This window comes from Fringilla coelebs, assembly GCF_963513975.1.
Source record: "Fringilla coelebs genome assembly, chromosome: 4".
Taxonomy (NCBI): Eukaryota; Metazoa; Chordata; class Aves; order Passeriformes; family Fringillidae; genus Fringilla; species Fringilla coelebs.
Window position 1 is genome coordinate 61,767,140 of NC_140032.1, and position 16,657 is coordinate 61,783,796.

General features: G+C 41.4%; 1 protein-coding gene across 1 annotated transcript in view; it reads left to right on the top strand.

Moving 5' to 3' along the window:
- Positions 1–12,391, top strand: part of RNF150 (ring finger protein 150) — a 109,880-nt gene extending 97,489 nt beyond the window's left edge. Inside the window, exon 7 of the mRNA XM_084204720.1 lies at positions 12,081–12,391. Within this exon, the coding sequence (XP_084060846.1) occupies positions 12,081–12,199 (119 nt within the window). The 3' untranslated portion in view covers positions 12,200–12,391. The remainder of the gene's footprint in view (positions 1–12,080) is intronic.
- Positions 12,392–16,657: the final 4,266 nt, after the last annotated feature.

Genomic DNA, 16,657 nt, shown 5'->3' on the forward strand with positions numbered 1-16,657 from the left:
ATGTACTCAGACAAGCTTGTTAGAATTGTATTTGGTGCACTAGCCCTACCACAAGACATAAGTAACATTTTGGTCTCTGTTCCAAACAAACAGTGTTTCTATATACCCTCTAGTCATATTTTAATCCTCATCTCATGTGCTCATGATGGGGTTTATATGTGCTCATTTTTCTTTCCTGTAGAATGTTTTTGATTAGATAAAAAATATTGCTTAATCCTCTAAGTAAACCGTGAAAGCAACCTAAAGAAGATGCAAAGGACATTAAAAAGGTCTACTTTTCCAAAAGGAAAAATGTTGCTATAATCTCTTAGTTTGGGTTTTTTTATTATTTCTAAACTAATGAAAAGAGACATGTTTCTCATAAACACTATACATGGACCAATTAAATTGGGCAGTTTTGCTTAACTTTTCAGGAAGTCCTTGTAGAGATGTTCCTGATGGAAACTGTGGGCTGTTTCAGACTGCAGAAATCTACTTTACTTTTCCTGCTAGTGCTCTGTCCCGTTTATATGAGGCCTATGGATCCTATCAGCTGACAATGTCATCTCCTGCCTGCCAATCCATAAATACCAGCAGCAGCCTGAGTAATTTGCACTCTCTGCAAAAGGCTGACCCACAAACCTAGTGGCACACAAAGACCTTCCCAGTACACAGACTATCCAAATACTGAGAAGTTACAAACTTTTAGGTGTAAACATTCACATTTTGCTCTTGGGGGTCTTGATCAGATTTTCTTCTCAGAGAAATGTCCACAGCTGTAGATTCATCACTGATAGTGAAACTATTGACTAGGCTGCAGGGAAGATCAGATCTGGGATAAAGCTGTTCAAAAGCTGCATGATTCCACTGGAATATAAAATGTGTTGCAGGGTTTGATAGGTTTGTGATAGCCTTTTAAGGAAAGGAGAGTTAGCAGCTGAACTCATCTGTCACTGCAGGATGCTAAAAAAAATTAATCTCTGTGGTTTGGTGTTGCATGAAGGGCTCTTTTGAAAACTGGGTATTATGGCTTTGAGCTGCCACCCATCTGCAGTTCTGCACTGGCACAAAGATGAATTAAGTGGCTGGGGAGCTGGTGCAGTGAATGATGCTAATTGCTAGCAGATCTGAAAGGGGTTGTGTCATGCAGCCATGACAACTGTGGAGAATAGACTCAGCTACCCAGGACATCCCTTCCAGAGCAGGTCTCTTACTGCTTCCACTTCAAGCACAGAGTAATACTCCCTGTGTTAAAGGTCTCTTGCACTGAACTGGTTTCTACACTTGCCTGCCCTTTTTCCTGCTCTTGTTTTAAAGCATCATCACATAAGGCTCATAAGGAGGGAAAAAAATCTGAGAATAGTGAAGTATTTGAGGGTAATTAGTTTAAATGAGACATTTTTGAAAGCACCAGAAGTCGGTAGTACCTCATCATAAGTGTTGTCAGTGGTCAGTAAAGGTCAGAGCTGTCCTTTCTGTGTGTGTGTGAGGGAGGACCAGATACAAGAACCTACCAAGAGTGTATCTGAAAAGGGGGCCCTCGAAATTAGGTGTGCACTGTTTTCAATTAGGATTAAAACTTTCTTCTGTAAGGATTCTGTGAAAGTGGATGTTAAAGAAAGCTTCCTTGCAGAATTTTTAATTAGGGACTTCAAAAGAGGAAGTGTATGGATACTGTAGAAGCCCATAGGGAGAAGATTTAAACTGGTAGAGTGCTTTGAAAGCACCTACAATTTATTTTTAAAAACTACTGCAATCCTCATAAAATAAGAGGCGACACTTCAGCTTGTCACGTTATTTTCCTTCATTGCTCACAGACATATAAACAGCAGAAATTGCTTCTTCTGTATGGAAAAATGGATGTTCTTATGTAATTGATCATTCCATAATCTGTTTGCCTATGTGCCCATCCTGGAAGAGAAGAAATAGTAAAGCTATAGGGTATATCTGTAGTGATCTGTTCAGGTTCTTGCTTTGTTTCAATATATGCATCAGCCCTGTCCACAGAATATTGTGTTATTGCTGGTGCCACACCATGAAAGAGATTACATCTACAACCTGATGGAGCTTGAGAAACTGAAAAGCGTGTTCTTTGCTTTTAAACTGGGATTTTTTACAGACTCATTGAGAAATTGGTGGACCTCCGTGATTTTGGAATTTTTTTCCTGTTGTTACAAATTTGTCTACAGCTGAATTGCACTTAATCTTTATCTCTTGAGCTACAGCAAGTAGATAAGCTATGTCCTGTGACAAAATATATAACTAAGATGTCCAAATCAAATCAGGTTAGGCAGCCTTGTAAAGTTAAAAAACATATTTTCTCTGTTGTGCTGTTTCTGTCGAGTATTCTCTGTTTTCATGGACTTGCAAGAATTAATCTTGAGTCTAAGCAGTGTACTTTGGTCCAGTGTCTCCCAGGTTTTTGGGGACATGTACCTGACACTGCTGTGGGCATGTGGCAGGAGAGTGTAAAGGGTCAACTTCTGCAAGTCCACATGTTTGAGCTGGTGGGAGGGACACTGATGTCACTGTGAGGTGTCAGAGTAAAAAGAAAAAGGTGTGACATACAATGTTAGTGTCTCTGCACGTGTCTGTTTGTGGGCAGCCCTTGGGAAGCGTGGAGGATGGGGAAGGGTGTGTGGATGGATGAGCATGGAATGCTGTCCTAATCTGCTCTGACTTGTCAGGCACAGTGCTCCTACAGCTGTGCCCTGCTTCAGTCACTGGAGCTGCTGCTGCAACAGAGTCAAGCCCATTCTCAGGCATGTTGTTTCCTTATACTGAACAAAAAGGAAGACTGTTCTTCCCTTAAAGTAAAAGTTAAACTTCAAAGCTGCTAACTGTTAGAAGTTGTATTTTCCTAGTGACAGCAGTAAAAATTACTTCTGATACGCAGGTTCCTCCACCACCTCTGTAGGGTTTTTCTCTTCTGATTTCATGACTGTGTATATTTTTTTAAATATCTAATAAGAAAGACATCCCTGGGTGAAATTTTTATTATGGCCATTTCTAATGGAATTGAATTTCAGCCAAGGTTCACTGTCCCTGATACACATGATGAGGAGGGAGTTCCTACCAAAGTGCACAAAATTAAAGTCCACAAAGTTCTGGGCTAACATCTTGCCCCTTTATCCCGAAAATGGTCTTGGCATCTCAGGTGGAGCCCAGTGTCAGCAGCATTGGATAGGAAGGCACCATCACGTGTGAGAAAGGAAGAGAAGATGCACATCCTCTTCATTGAAGTAATTCCACCACTGCTGAGCTCTTCAGCCCCCTCCTTGTGCATTTGCTCATTAAATCCTGGAATAGATGCACAGGTATTTTTTGACTCTTTGTTCAAGGATGTTTGGTGTAACTGTTCTGGAGAGTTCAGTACCTGATTCCTCAGTGCTCAGTGCTTTGCTGGTGACCTGGGCTTTTTGAGAGCTTTTGCAGTAGAAAGTATTTAAAGAGAAAGATTGGAAAATCATGCACAAAATCAAGCCATGACAGACAAACTCAGGCAGACTTATGTGAGCTTTTCCAACCCCCTCATTCAAAAATAAACAGGAGATGTTTTTGAGGCAAGGTGCTGTTCTCTGTTACAGCTTTGTGCATACTTGTAATTGTAGAAGCAGTTCATAGTGATTAGGCAGAAATGTGGGGGGGTTTGTTTGCCACAGCAGTTATGTTTTACATCAAGTTCTCAGCATTAATTTCTCCTGTGTGGATTTTCAGTGACTAGTAGCCACCTTGCACATGACCTGAAGAAGGAGTGAGAAGTTTCTAACACCCTATAGAAAGCTGCATGTCCACTTCCATGTCCTAGTCTCATTCTCTGCCTATGGTATGTTGCTCTTCCAAGCACCAAATACTTCCTTGCATTTCCCTGCAGTCCTGAGGAGAAGCAATCTCAGCTGTTTTTTTGCAGCTGCTTTCTGCCATGGAGTTCCCCAAGGAGAGGTCACGGCTCTGCAGCATGATCAGACCAGAGAAAAAGGTTTTGGAAACCACTATCTTACACTGAGTCTTCTGGTTTAATATTGTATGCAGCTGGGGATACCCCTGCAGCATGATTGCTCTGAGGGATTTGTGTGGTGTTGGCCAGTTCATCTCTAAATCACCCCTTCAAAGGATGTTCTTCCTGATGTTCTTTAGGAACACAAGAACTGAAATTTCTCTCACCATAACACTCTTGCTCATTCAATCCAGTATTTGAGTGAGGCTGTTATTTCCTTCTTTCAGGCTTGCTGGAAGCAGAGCACACTGCTGACATGGGTTTTTAAAATACAGATAAGAAAGTTCAGTCACAGTAGCAGTCCCCAGGATAGCCCATGGAAGCTAAGATGCACAGGATTAAACTGTGGCATTAATACTGCTTGGATGTACAAGTCTCTTTATTCTGCCAGCCTGCCAACACACACTAGTACAGACAGCATTTAGGGCCTGCTTTTGTCTCACACCTGCTGTCCCTTCAGAGTTTTGAATGGCTGGCAGCGTGAGTAAAGGTGTTTGCTCACTGCTTAAAAGGTATTTGTTTCTCCACGTTTCACCTTGGCCACTGGGATAATCCTTGCAAGATCCCTTACACGTCATTAACATGACAAAGTGTGTTTTTTCTGTGACTTTATCCCTTCATGTTCATTTTTTTGCAGTAACACCAAGGAGTGCTGGTCATTCAGCAGCTAAGAAAACCAAGTAAATAGTCCCCATGCCACACCTGATGTTTTAGATGTATAACAGCCTGGTTACTGCAGGGACAGCTTGCAGGTGTTGAATGCAGTAACATATTACCAAAGGCAGCTAAGGTACTTGAAAATCACAACTGTCACACACTTGCAGCCCCGTGCTTCAGTGTTTTTTTAATCTTTTCCCTTTTTATGGGAGGCGTCATTTTCTGATTTTCAATCAAGGACGTGAATAATTTTGCATGTCGTAAATAATAGCAGTTTGTACCAGCTGGTACTTTGAGTGAAATGTCTGCACATTTACTTATGGAACTTCCCTTGGCATCGGAAGAACATGGTGTCCTGACCAGAGGTGCACCTGGTACAGCCTTTGGGCTGAGGATGGCCAGTAGTGAAGAGTAAAGGAGGGTGTGCAGTGGCCTCCCACTGTCCCTCTCTCCTTCTTGACCGTCGGAAGGCCTGGAAGGAGAAAAGAAAAGCAGATTTGCAAAGGTTCAAGAGGCTGGATGCCCTGTTGTAAAGGAAGTAGAGTGCTTCTTGTCTGTCAGTGAAATAAGACAAGAGTGTGGCACTGAGGTATGTGCTCAAAGATGGAATAGAATGCTTTGTAGTGAATAAAATCTAATAGGTGGCATCCCTGTCTATGGCACGGAGTTGGAACTAGATGATCTTTAAGGCTTCTCCCAACCCAAGCCTCTCCATGATTCTGTGAAGACCAGATGTGGAGATAAACTGTGAAGGACCTTGAATGTGGGGATGAGCTGGTCCAAGAGCATAAAATGCAAGAGACAGTATGATGACTCCATTGACTGTTCTGGTAATCTTTGTGACCAAATTTTGACTGAGTTTCCAGTGGGAAAAAGGAAAGTCTAGTCATGTAAAAAGAAAATGATGTTGCAGTATGTAGGCCACAGAAGAAGTTTCCCTGCTGGTCTCAGGAACACGATGAGCATGACCCGTCAAGAGTAAGAACAAAGAGAAAATTAAACTGAAAGCAAAAATATTCTATTTTCTTGTGTCATACCTGGCAGAGGCATGTTTGCTGTATCACAGAGAGGTTTGGCAGCTGATCAAAAGTTCCCAAAATGTCAACTAGTCTCTCACAGAGAGGAGACTGATTTCCAAAGCATTGACTACAAAAATAATGTTTATATGTGCAGTGAATTTCAAAGGCTGAGTGTTCTGATTCCTGGGTAAAATCCCAACAATTTAGTATATGCTCATTAAAGATAGATATACATGTATACACAATGGGAAAAAAGAAGTTTTACTTTTCTAGCCAGTTGGGCCAAATTACTTCTATGCAATAACATCTGGTATGTGTTCCACTCCTTTTTTTGCTCAGTCTTTTGCAAATGTGTTTGCTGTCTGCTCCCTGGGTTATTTTCCCTTATTTGGACAACTTTTTTTGCTTTCTTTTGGAGAAAGCATTTGGGTGCTGATACTTCTTTGCACTCTCTCTGAAAATGAGTTTATTGGTCTTGCCAAAGCCCAGAATGTCTTCTCAGGTAACTGGTGTTAAAGTTTATTGCTTAAGTACAACATGCTCCAAATTTAGGTTTCAGAAAATTAGCTATATTACTAATAAATTTTCAATTTTGATGCTTGGCTTGAGATACTGGGGTGGGATTTCCAGGTGATGATGATGGTAGCCCTTCATACTGCAGGATGTTTAAAGACAAGGAACCATGTGTTTGGCTGTTTTTCATTAAGAGATGCTGTATATTCTTTCAAACCACATACCCTAGAAAAAGATTAAGGGAAGAAATTTTGTTGCCCTTTTATTCAGTAGTAAGGAAAAAAAAAAAACAAGCTTGCTTTGGGAGAGCCTCCAGTGTTTTACATCATATCCAGACCCATCTATCACATCTCTCAATCACTTAGGGGTTTGGTGCAGGTAAACATATTTTTGAAGTGTCCTCTTGAATTAATCTTGCCAGGTCATGGCATGTGGTTCTTTCCCTGTGTGCTGCTGTCTGGGTATTCCTTGCAAAATGTTTCAGACATCATCAGCTTTGCCTCCTGGAAGAAGCTCTGTTCCGTTGGTACATTCACAGAGCTCTGGCTTGTTATTTACAAAAGCGACTCTAACCTTTCCTTCCAAAAGCAGTTACCACACAAGTACTTGTTCCCCTTGCTTCTCAGATTCTAGGGAACAGCAATAAAATATTTCCCCAGTGCTCTGCTCTCAATCGTAGCAAGCCAAACTTCTTCATCCATTTTATTAGCCTCTGTGTACAGAAGGACTGCATTAGTAGCAAGGGGTTTTATAACTCTTTCTCCTCAAATGTATCCCCACTGTTTCTTTTTCATTAGAGATTGTATAGGCATTTTTTTACATGTATTTTATTTTATGTTATGTTAGTGCAATTATGGCCCATTCTAAAGTGTTACAATTCTCAAGATGATGCGGAAGGAATTTGAGACCTATAAAATGATCCAAGGAGAACTGTGAGATTATTAACTTGAGAATAATTTTAACAATCAGTGGTAATTTTAAAAGGGATCTTAGTGATAAATTTGTTTGGTATTTTTGTGAAATGAGTTGCCATTTGAGGTAATAATTTCATAAGATGCTCTTCCTCTTAGACTGGAAACAGCCAAGTGATGAACTGGCAAGGCCACAGTAGGAGGTAACAATAAACTCTGTAATGGTAAAGTGCTTTCTTAGACAAAGAAAAATAGAGGACTCTAGATATGTCTCTCTCATAAATCAAATGTGATTAATTGTATCCTGGTTGTTCTTATACTGGAAACAAAATCTGAACAGCACTGCTGGCATTGGCATTCTTCTGTGGCTCCAAGCTGAGCAGAATGTGTTTTGATAAAGATCCCCTGTCTATGCCTCTAGTACTCGATATATTTTCTGATCAGGTCCTCAAAGCTCTAGGAGATGGCCACATTTCTGGTTTCTTATGAAGCAAAATCCTTCTAGACACATCTGAATGTTTTCTTAGAAGAAGTAAGCCCTAGACTGGAATAAGGTTTGTGGTATTCCATGCATTTTAGATACTTGTCTAGATCTGGGAGCATAACTAACACCAAGGATTTCATGGTTTTGTTTAAATCTGTCTTCATAAACTGAAGAGTTCTGAAATAAGGTATATTTCCCTACAGTGAGGATGTGAAATGAGTAGTAGTACTTCTCTGCTTACTCTCAAATGGATGTAATAGCAGAGAGCTACCCCAAGGTCTGGAGAAGGAAAAAAGTGCCATCTTAGACAAACCTTATATATATTTAATGCCAAGAAGCTTTTGTTGTTAACATTTTAGTGTGGTCTCATTTTTCTGCTGATTTGCTGGATGCAAATTGCTTATTGACATTTGAGCCCAGTTATGGGCTTTTACAGCTCAGTGAGCCTGGGGGAAAACTCAGCTTCTGAGGCAAGCTGGAACAATTTTAGGAGAGCCCATGGCACTGTCTGTGTTCTAGGGACATCAAAGGACAGTGTGGGATGTGGCCTCCTCAAGAGGAGCACAGTGGTGAGCAGGAGTGAGGCCTCCATGCGTGCAAAGAACACCAGAGTTTCATCAGCTTGTTTCTCACCCTCGAGTGGGTCATTGCCACTCTATCTCAGCTGGTGCCCATGCACGTGTGCTTAGCAGAGGAATGGGTTTGTAAATGCACTTTTCACTCACTGTTCAATGGTTAGCTCCCTCCCAAGCCTCTTGCAAGCAGTATCAAATTCTCAGAAACCCATTGCCTGACCTCTTTCTTTTGGAATATTTATTAGTGTACAACAGCTACAGACTTACACCAATGGTTATGAATAGCAGCAGCAGTAGATAACTATTACTAGTGTGCAATCTTTTTCTTTTCAACACACCAGAGTATTTAGCTATTTCATCCTTGTTTGATTGCACTAATATTCAAATGTAAGCATCACTTGATGCACTTTTCAAGAAGCAAGAGCTGTACCACCTTTGTGTAGGCCACTTCCAAATCTACGTGGTGATATTCTTCCCATGCTACTGGAATTGATTTAAAATAATATTGGCTGGAGAAGGAGTTTGGTTGATATCACCTCTCAAACAAATGTGTGTCAGGAAATACAAGTGAGTGGAAAAAGTCTGTCTGGACAGGCAGCATGCTGTGGTGTATTATGTTTCCCTGACATGAGAGGAATGTGGCAGGGAGGTCTACAGTTCCCTGCTGTAGGCACTAACACTCTGGCTGGAAAGCAGTTTGAGATGTGCCTTTTGCTTCATTAAGCTAAAGGCTTTCTGCCCGTGGCAAGAATGCTGTAAAGCACAGTGGAAGTATTATAGTGCGTGTGGTTAGGCAGGGTTGCCAATTTCAAGTATCTAAAATCACAAGTCAGATATTCCAGCATAAAATCTGTCTAGAAAATAGAGATTTAATTTTTAAAACACTTTGTTTCCTTTTTGCCTTTTAAGCTTCATTTATTTTTAAGTGAAAACTGAGATCGTCACTGAAAGTTGAGATCCTCATCTGACTTCAGGGCTTTAAGAAAAAAAGCAAATTACAAAAAACTTGCAAAAGGGCCATAAAGGTTGTTAACAGTGAGCCAGGCATCTCCTGGAGAAGCTGTGTGATTGTATAAGCTTTGTCATTGTAAATAGGATCTGAAAGGCAGGGATGCAAAACGCAGGCTAAGCTCCTGGCACTTGCCATGTAATTGAGGTTTGCTTACCTTTAACAAATAACAGTAACTGTGCTGGCTTGTGTTACTGAGCAGCCAGCCAAAGAAAACCCAACAAAACAAACCAGCGCAGTCTGGCAAGCCTGTGTTGTGTGGGGGAGCCACGGTGAGGCAGTTTGTAGAGCTTGCAGCCGGTTACCTACAGCTGATCCGTGTCTGCTGGAACTTCTGCAGCCTCCCAGAGTTTCATCCTGTGTGTGCTGGGGTCAGTAGCAGGACTCCTGTTTACAGGAGCCAGCAGGTAATGCTGAGGGATGCATTCATTTCCCCATGTTGCCTGCAGCTCCCAAAGAAACGGCAGTGCTTCCCTGAAAGGGAAGGTGCAAGAATGGTAATATCCCAGTTGTTCTCCCCAGTCTGCCAAAGCTGGATTTTAGGATTTTGAACTTTAGGATTTTGCTTTAGGATTTTGAACTGCCACACTGGGAGCAAACAAGGAAGGTGGAGTGCTTCTGTTTCTAGGCACCATCACAGTGCTGGAAAATCAATGCCAGGGCATAGGCATTGGCATTTTTAGGATCATTCCTTGTTCCTGCCAACCTGCACTTCAGTTCCAGCCAAGACTACAAATGCCCACACTGTGCAAAGACTAAGATCCAAGAATTTGAATAATTGTATAGGATTTGTAAAGTAAAACATGAGTTTGGTGGTTTGGAGAGTGTGTGCTGCTGTACCTCCATCAGATATGAGGTATGTGAACCACAAATCTGGTCCTGTTCTATCTGCCTGTCTTGAACTCTTGAACTTGAGATTTTTTTCTGCTGTGCAACCCTGGAAGAAGCAACAATTCTTGAAATAACATTTCAGTATTATTAAACACTTCTCGTTGGATGCTCTGACATTTGGTATTGGCAGCTCTGCCTGCCTCTTCAGCAAGCATCTGGCTGTCACTGTTCAGCCAGTCCTTTTATTCTGCACAGCTAGTTGAGGTGGAAAGCACCTTGTCTCCCAAGAGTGCTCCAAGTGGCTGTTCAACATGGCTAAACCTCAGGAGCTCTGTCTTGCAAACATAAACTTGCTCTTAAGCATAATTTTCACTGTTTTTGAGAATCCTATTAATTATAGAGGAATGATAAATAACCCAGTGGTCTGAAACCACATAGACTCAGGGAGCTGTTACCACTAGAGATGATGCTTTCGTTGTTGGAGGTGTATGAAATGCTCTGATGTACTCTACGATCTAGCAGCTCACCTGAAGGTTCAACATCATTTAAGACTACGAAATCTGCAGGATGTATCATTCAGCTTGTAAATACTTCCTCCACCTCTGGTGGAAACATTTATAGTCACAAGCAATGCCTTGAAATGTTTACTAATGTCATATTGAAAGGGCAAAAAAAAGATAGAGATGTGAAGATGTTGGGTGCGTTAATTATTTATTTTGCAATCAAGAAAGTAAAAGCAATCCAGGGTGAAAACTGGGAAGAGCTGCAAAGGAAAACACTGACTCTTTCAGTTTGAATAATGCAGACCCCATTCAAGCTTTCTCTGCAGAACATGAGGTCTAATCCCAGCACAAGTAAACACATGTGGATGTTTTAAAATTTAAAATTTTTAAAAATCATGCTGCTCTTGAGAGGTGATTAACTGTGCTCACTTAGCTCCAAGTGAATAATTAAACTGTGAGGAGTTATTATTTTCCTAGCTCCTCTGTCGTGTTTCTTACTTATTCATTCTTAGATGTTCAACTTCTAGACTTTTTAGCATCAATCAGGCTCTGCTTCTATTGTCTGAAAAATAAAATATGTAAAGGAAAAACTGCCAGTGGTTTAAATACATTGTATTGTTATAGTATAAATACCATCTTTGTAATTAAACTGCTTGAAAATATGAACCATCAAATTTTTCTCTCAGGGACTAAGCCGCCTATGAGGGTTTTGTGCCTTTGAAAATCTCCCTAGTGTGCTTTGCTTCTCCTGATTGTTCTTGGAAGAAAATTAGCTTTTAGTCTTCTAAAATCTGTTGGCTTTATTTGCTGCTAAATATACACATGGTAAGTGCTGTGGAATCAAAACAAAAACAAGTTGCTCTTCCAACTATGTGATTTGCAGTTTGGCAGAGGTCAACAATACAACTCTTAGAGTATTTGGGCTGATGGTGCATTAAGGTAGATCCCTTTGGCCTGGATCAAGAACCTGCAAGGTATCTTCAAATCAGAGGAAAGAGTGAATTTAAAGAGACTGGAAAAGGATGAGAGAAGCCACTTGAGAAAGCAGGTAGCCTGGTCCAAAGTCCTGGATTTGCTTTGTCCTTGTCCGATGCCAATGTTCCTACATTAGAGTAGTACCCTCTTAAAAATGTCCTCTGAGATCCTATCACTTAATGAGGGTTTGGGCAGATTTTTTCCTGTTGGGAATGTTTTCCTGATGACTCAGTTGCTCTACCAGGTGCCTGTGGCTTTGTCATTAGCTTGCTATCTTTATGGGGAGAGTAGGGTGATGCCAGGTTGAGAGAAAGGGGACAGGGAGGGGAATTCTCACATGGTGGGAGGAAGTTCATGAAGGACCTGGATGAAAAGCCCTGAGAGGATTAAGAGAAGAAAATGTGACCCATTCAGGCTTCTTTTCATCATGCTTTTCACTATCAATGTCTTGAATTTTGGGATATTTTGGAAATGTTTTAGACAGATACTGAATAAGAGCAAAGTTTGTAATCTAATCACAATCTCAGTGGCAGAGAGACCTCTGGATTCCACCTGCTGAACTAAAAATTAGTAATACATTAATTAACAGAAGGACATGACCTTTTCCTGTGTTTTCTGCCCTCACAGATGAACAGGAGCCAGCAGTCAGCAGTGATTCAGATATTTCATTGATTATGGCAATGGAGGTCGGACTCTCCGATGTGGAGCTTTCCACTGATCAAGACTGCGAAGAGGTGAAATCTTGAAAAACAGAGCTCCAGCACTAAACTGCAGGGGAGGGTCACAGGTAGGGACCCAGTCAGCTTTCTAGGATTTGGACCAGTTGTGCATTTGCCTCCAGAGCGCTGTCACTCCTGCACACTCCATGCTGAGACGGTCGTGAAAAGCAATAGCAACTGTTGTGTCTGCCTGGATGCGGTTTCACCATCCACACACCTTCATTTGGTCCACATGGGAGATGGACACTTCCAGCTTACCCACGTGCTTGAGAGCAGTCATGGAAGCTCTCCAGGGGCTCGTTAACATGCAGCTGAAATGACAGCTTGAGTGTTTTCTACACTTGTTCAATCAAAATTTTTGTTGTGTTTTTTGAAAAGGCATATGTTTATTTTGTTTGTTTGTTTGTTTATAGTTTGTTATGGATGGACACTCTGTTTTTATTGACTGACTCCAGCTTTTTCAAGAGTTCGGTCCAGAAACCTGAATTCCCATTCATTGGTCACTTCATGATCTGACCAGGATTTATTGCCTTGTTGTTTCTGCATGAATTACATGCGGCTGGCTTCAGAAGGATCATGCACCAGCACCCTGCATTATGTAACACCTGCCTTCATGAAGTGGCAGGCTTGGAAATGGTATATTCTGAAGGCTTTTATTTGTAAGAGAGTTCTGAATTAGCAGGAATTTGGGTTAAAATGGCATTAGTTTGTCTCTTACTTAAAGTTCTGTTCTAGACAAGTATTGTAGAGTGTGAAGGAGAGAAAGAAGAGCTTGAAGCATCACTCCATCCATGTAGTCCTGTCCTGTATTTTATGCTGTTCACAGGTGTCAGAACATTCGTGTCCTTCCTCAAAGTGACAATTCAGTAGCTGGAAAAAAAGATCTAGCATAACATCACTTCTTAGTTTTACAGACCAAAACCAGATCAGTGGGCTAAAGGAGCATCTGAGAGGCTTCCAGAGGCTGCTTATTAACAGTCCTGCATTAAGCAGGTGACAGTATTCTTACAGAGGGTCTGGAGATGCTGCTGTCAGTGTCAGAAATTGCTAAGGGAACAAGAGGCAGCCGTTTGAAATGTTTAATTCCTTGTTTGCTTTGGGCCTTTTCACTTAGTGTGTTTCATTACTTACATTTTGACAGCAGTTTTTGTCTGCTTGTTATCTAACAAGAGTTCAGGTGGTTTGTTGCCCTCCAGAGTCCCCATCAATGTTTTCAGAAGCATAACAGAATATTTGCAATTTGTATACAGATACATGCACCAAAATATACTGGGGAGGGAATTTGAAAATAAAAGAACTAATATAAATCAAAACACCTAAATAATAATGACCTGACATCATAATTTATTTCATCCTGAGCTCTGCTTCCCAGGTAAGAGCTCAACGTTAATTGTTCAATGTGTGATTTGGTTTTTCAGTCAAAATTGTGAAGAAGCTTACTGTTACACAAGAATACATAGTTTCTGTTGAGAGTCAGATGATTTGAATCACATTACTGCCTCCTGAGTCAGTCCCCAGAATCAACAATTCATCTTACATTGAAATTTCATGCAGAGGTCAAACATTTTGACTTGGCAGTGTCATGGCAGCATCTCAAAATGCAACTGTTGGGGCTCACTGCATTCAATCTCCTTGTGGATTTACTTGTGAAATGTGAAAACCGGCTTCTAGCCAAAATTTATGTTTGTCAGATTTTATTCAGGAACAAATGTGTTTATCCCTAAAATTTTGGCTGACTTGCTTTTTCAGTACAGAAAGAAGGAAAAAATATTCTCCATGCTCTTCTGTCCATTTAGAACTTATTAAACATTTAGTGTAATTTTGTTTTATGTTCTTAGTCCCCAAACTGCAGGGTAATCTTGAGGTAAAGGTTTTAAACTGAAAGAGGGCGGATTTAGGTTAGATATTAGAAGTAAATTATTACTGTGAGGGTGGTGAGGCACTGGAAAGGGTTGCCCAGAGAAGCTGTGGATGCCCCATCCCTGGAAGTGTTCAAGGCCAGGTTGGATGGAGCTCTGAGCAACTTAGTCTAGGGAAAGATGTCCCTGGCCATGGCACAGGGTTTGGAATTAGATGATCTTTAAGGTCCTTTCCATCCCAAGCCATCTGTGATTCTATGAAAATGACCCATAAATGTGCTGTTAGGTCTTTAGAAGCCATTGGAATTAAAATCTTTTTTTCAATTAAAGAGATAGAGGCAGCTGGAAATCTTGGTTAAAAAAGAAAGTTACAGACTGTTCCAGAGGTTAGGTTAGGTTAGTCTTGACAATATTTGTGGTTCTGTAATCTTGTTTCCTTATTCTTTTATGTCTTCTCTATTCCTTGCTCCTATAGGAAAGGCCTGACACATCAATGTTGAAATTGATCCCTACACACAAGAGTGCACAAGGTACTGCATCAGCTCCACTTAAGCCCTGTAAATAATGCTGAAATCAAATTTAAGTGGTGCTTACATCAAATTTTGACCCAGGAATGAAATGAATTTCAAACGACTGCAGGGGAAGGAGTGAGGCTGGTTATATACAGTCAGGGCTCCTTATAGAAAGGCCACACACTGGTACAATTTCTTCTGCAGCTCTGGAGCCTGGGTGCTACATGTCACAGGAACATCACAAACCATGTCCAAGTTGTCAGTGATCCTTTCACAGATGCATGCTGTAGCTCAGCACACAGGCAGAGAACTCCTGGCCAAAATGCTTGGGTTTCAGAGGAGCTGTCACAAAGTCTTCATTTTATTTCATGAACTGAATTAAGTTGATCTCAGTGGATAGATTGACCAATTAGCTGGTGCCATAGCAGAACCACCCACAGCACAGCAGAACAAGCAAAGTCTGTGGAAAAGCAAGGCAGGAGGGGAAACTCCCAGCTGATACTGAGCTGGGTCCTTTGCCCAGGAAAATCATTAAAGGGAGCTGTGCTCAAAAAGGCATCACAGATTTGGTAATTCAGACTCTGCATGTATTTCTGAGAGTTAATGAGGAACTTTGTAGAGGTTCTGCGCTGTGCACACACTTTTCCTAAATATCCCACGATAGATCTGGTCCCTTGGGCCCGCAGGTGGCCACTAGTAGAGGCAGGGTGCCAGGCTGGGTGAGTGGTTTTGACATATCACCAATTAGTGATATGCCTTTTAGAAGAGGCATCCTAGCAAATCTGGGTCAGGAGTCTCTGCTTTTGTTTTCCCAGTTCTACCTGCAGCTTCACTCAGGGAAGATGTTGTTCCATCCCTGTCCTCAGGTGTTCTGCAGCTCTGAGCACTGTTAAGTGATGATAAAGGCAAAGCTGGGTTACATATCACTGAAGCCTGAATTTAGGAAAGCACTTAACTAAATATTGTAAATATTGTATTCCGTCCTTCTTAAAAAAAACACAATTCATTTTGGACTTGCACTAAAATTGCATTATTTTCAACAGGTCTTCTATGAGCATACATAAGCCCCTGTGTCAAAAAGAAATGTTTTCCTGAAGCTTGACCTGACTGACAATATCCTTTGCATATTTAACCTGTGAACTGCCTTGGGAATTTGAGGTGCTTCCTAAACATTAAGACCCCCTGATGTGTGTTTGTAACATGTATGAAAGCCTTAATTCCCTACATCTGTGTGCCCATGCACACCTTGGTCCTGCTGAGCCTGGCCATTAAGTAGGTGGGGCTCAGCTGCTGGGGAGGCAGTACTGGCTGTTCAGAAGAGAGAGCAGCCTTCAGCATGCAGCCAGGAAAGAACAAAATCCTCCAGAGCCCTCTGACAAGGAAATGTTCATGGATGCAATTCTGCGCCATGACTGAGTGGGGGGCATCTCCTGCACAGGGGATTGTGTGGCTCCCAGGAAAAGGCACTCTTGTCATTAATTGGGCCTGTGTTTCTCCCAGCAATTCCTGTCTTGTCATCTGAAGCACTTTTCTTTTCCATGAGCAAGTGGTAGGTGGGAGAAACATTTGCCTTCGTGAGGCTCATTATCCCTCAGACTGGGTTGCAGGGCAGAACCTGGTGAGACAGAAACTGCACTCAGAGTATACTTGGATTTTCTTGGGTTTCACTGAGCTGCCTTCCCAAAGGTCTGTTCAACAGGTAGGATGCATAGGCATATGCAGAATTTTGCACTCACAAACAACCTGATGTGTGCATGCAGATGTGCAAGGCATCAGGTCTGCATCCCCTCCCCACAGCTCACCTGTTCTGGTGAGGATACAGATCTGGCACTTACTGAGGGTTTGAGGTTTTTTATTTTCTGACTGCTTCAGAGCCCCAAAACCAGAATCAGGACTATCATAGCACTGCAGTTCATTCTTTAAGCCCTCTATAGAATTAAATTGACATGTATGCTTTAAAAGTGCATTGATGGGAGTATGGAGACTGTACTGTTGTGAAATCAGAAGCAGTTGTCATTTTTAGGCCTTTTATTTGAGGGAGATTGTGGCACAAAAAAAAAAAAAAAGGCTTTATAGAGGCAATGTGGAAAAAGAAATTATTGAAATCACATACG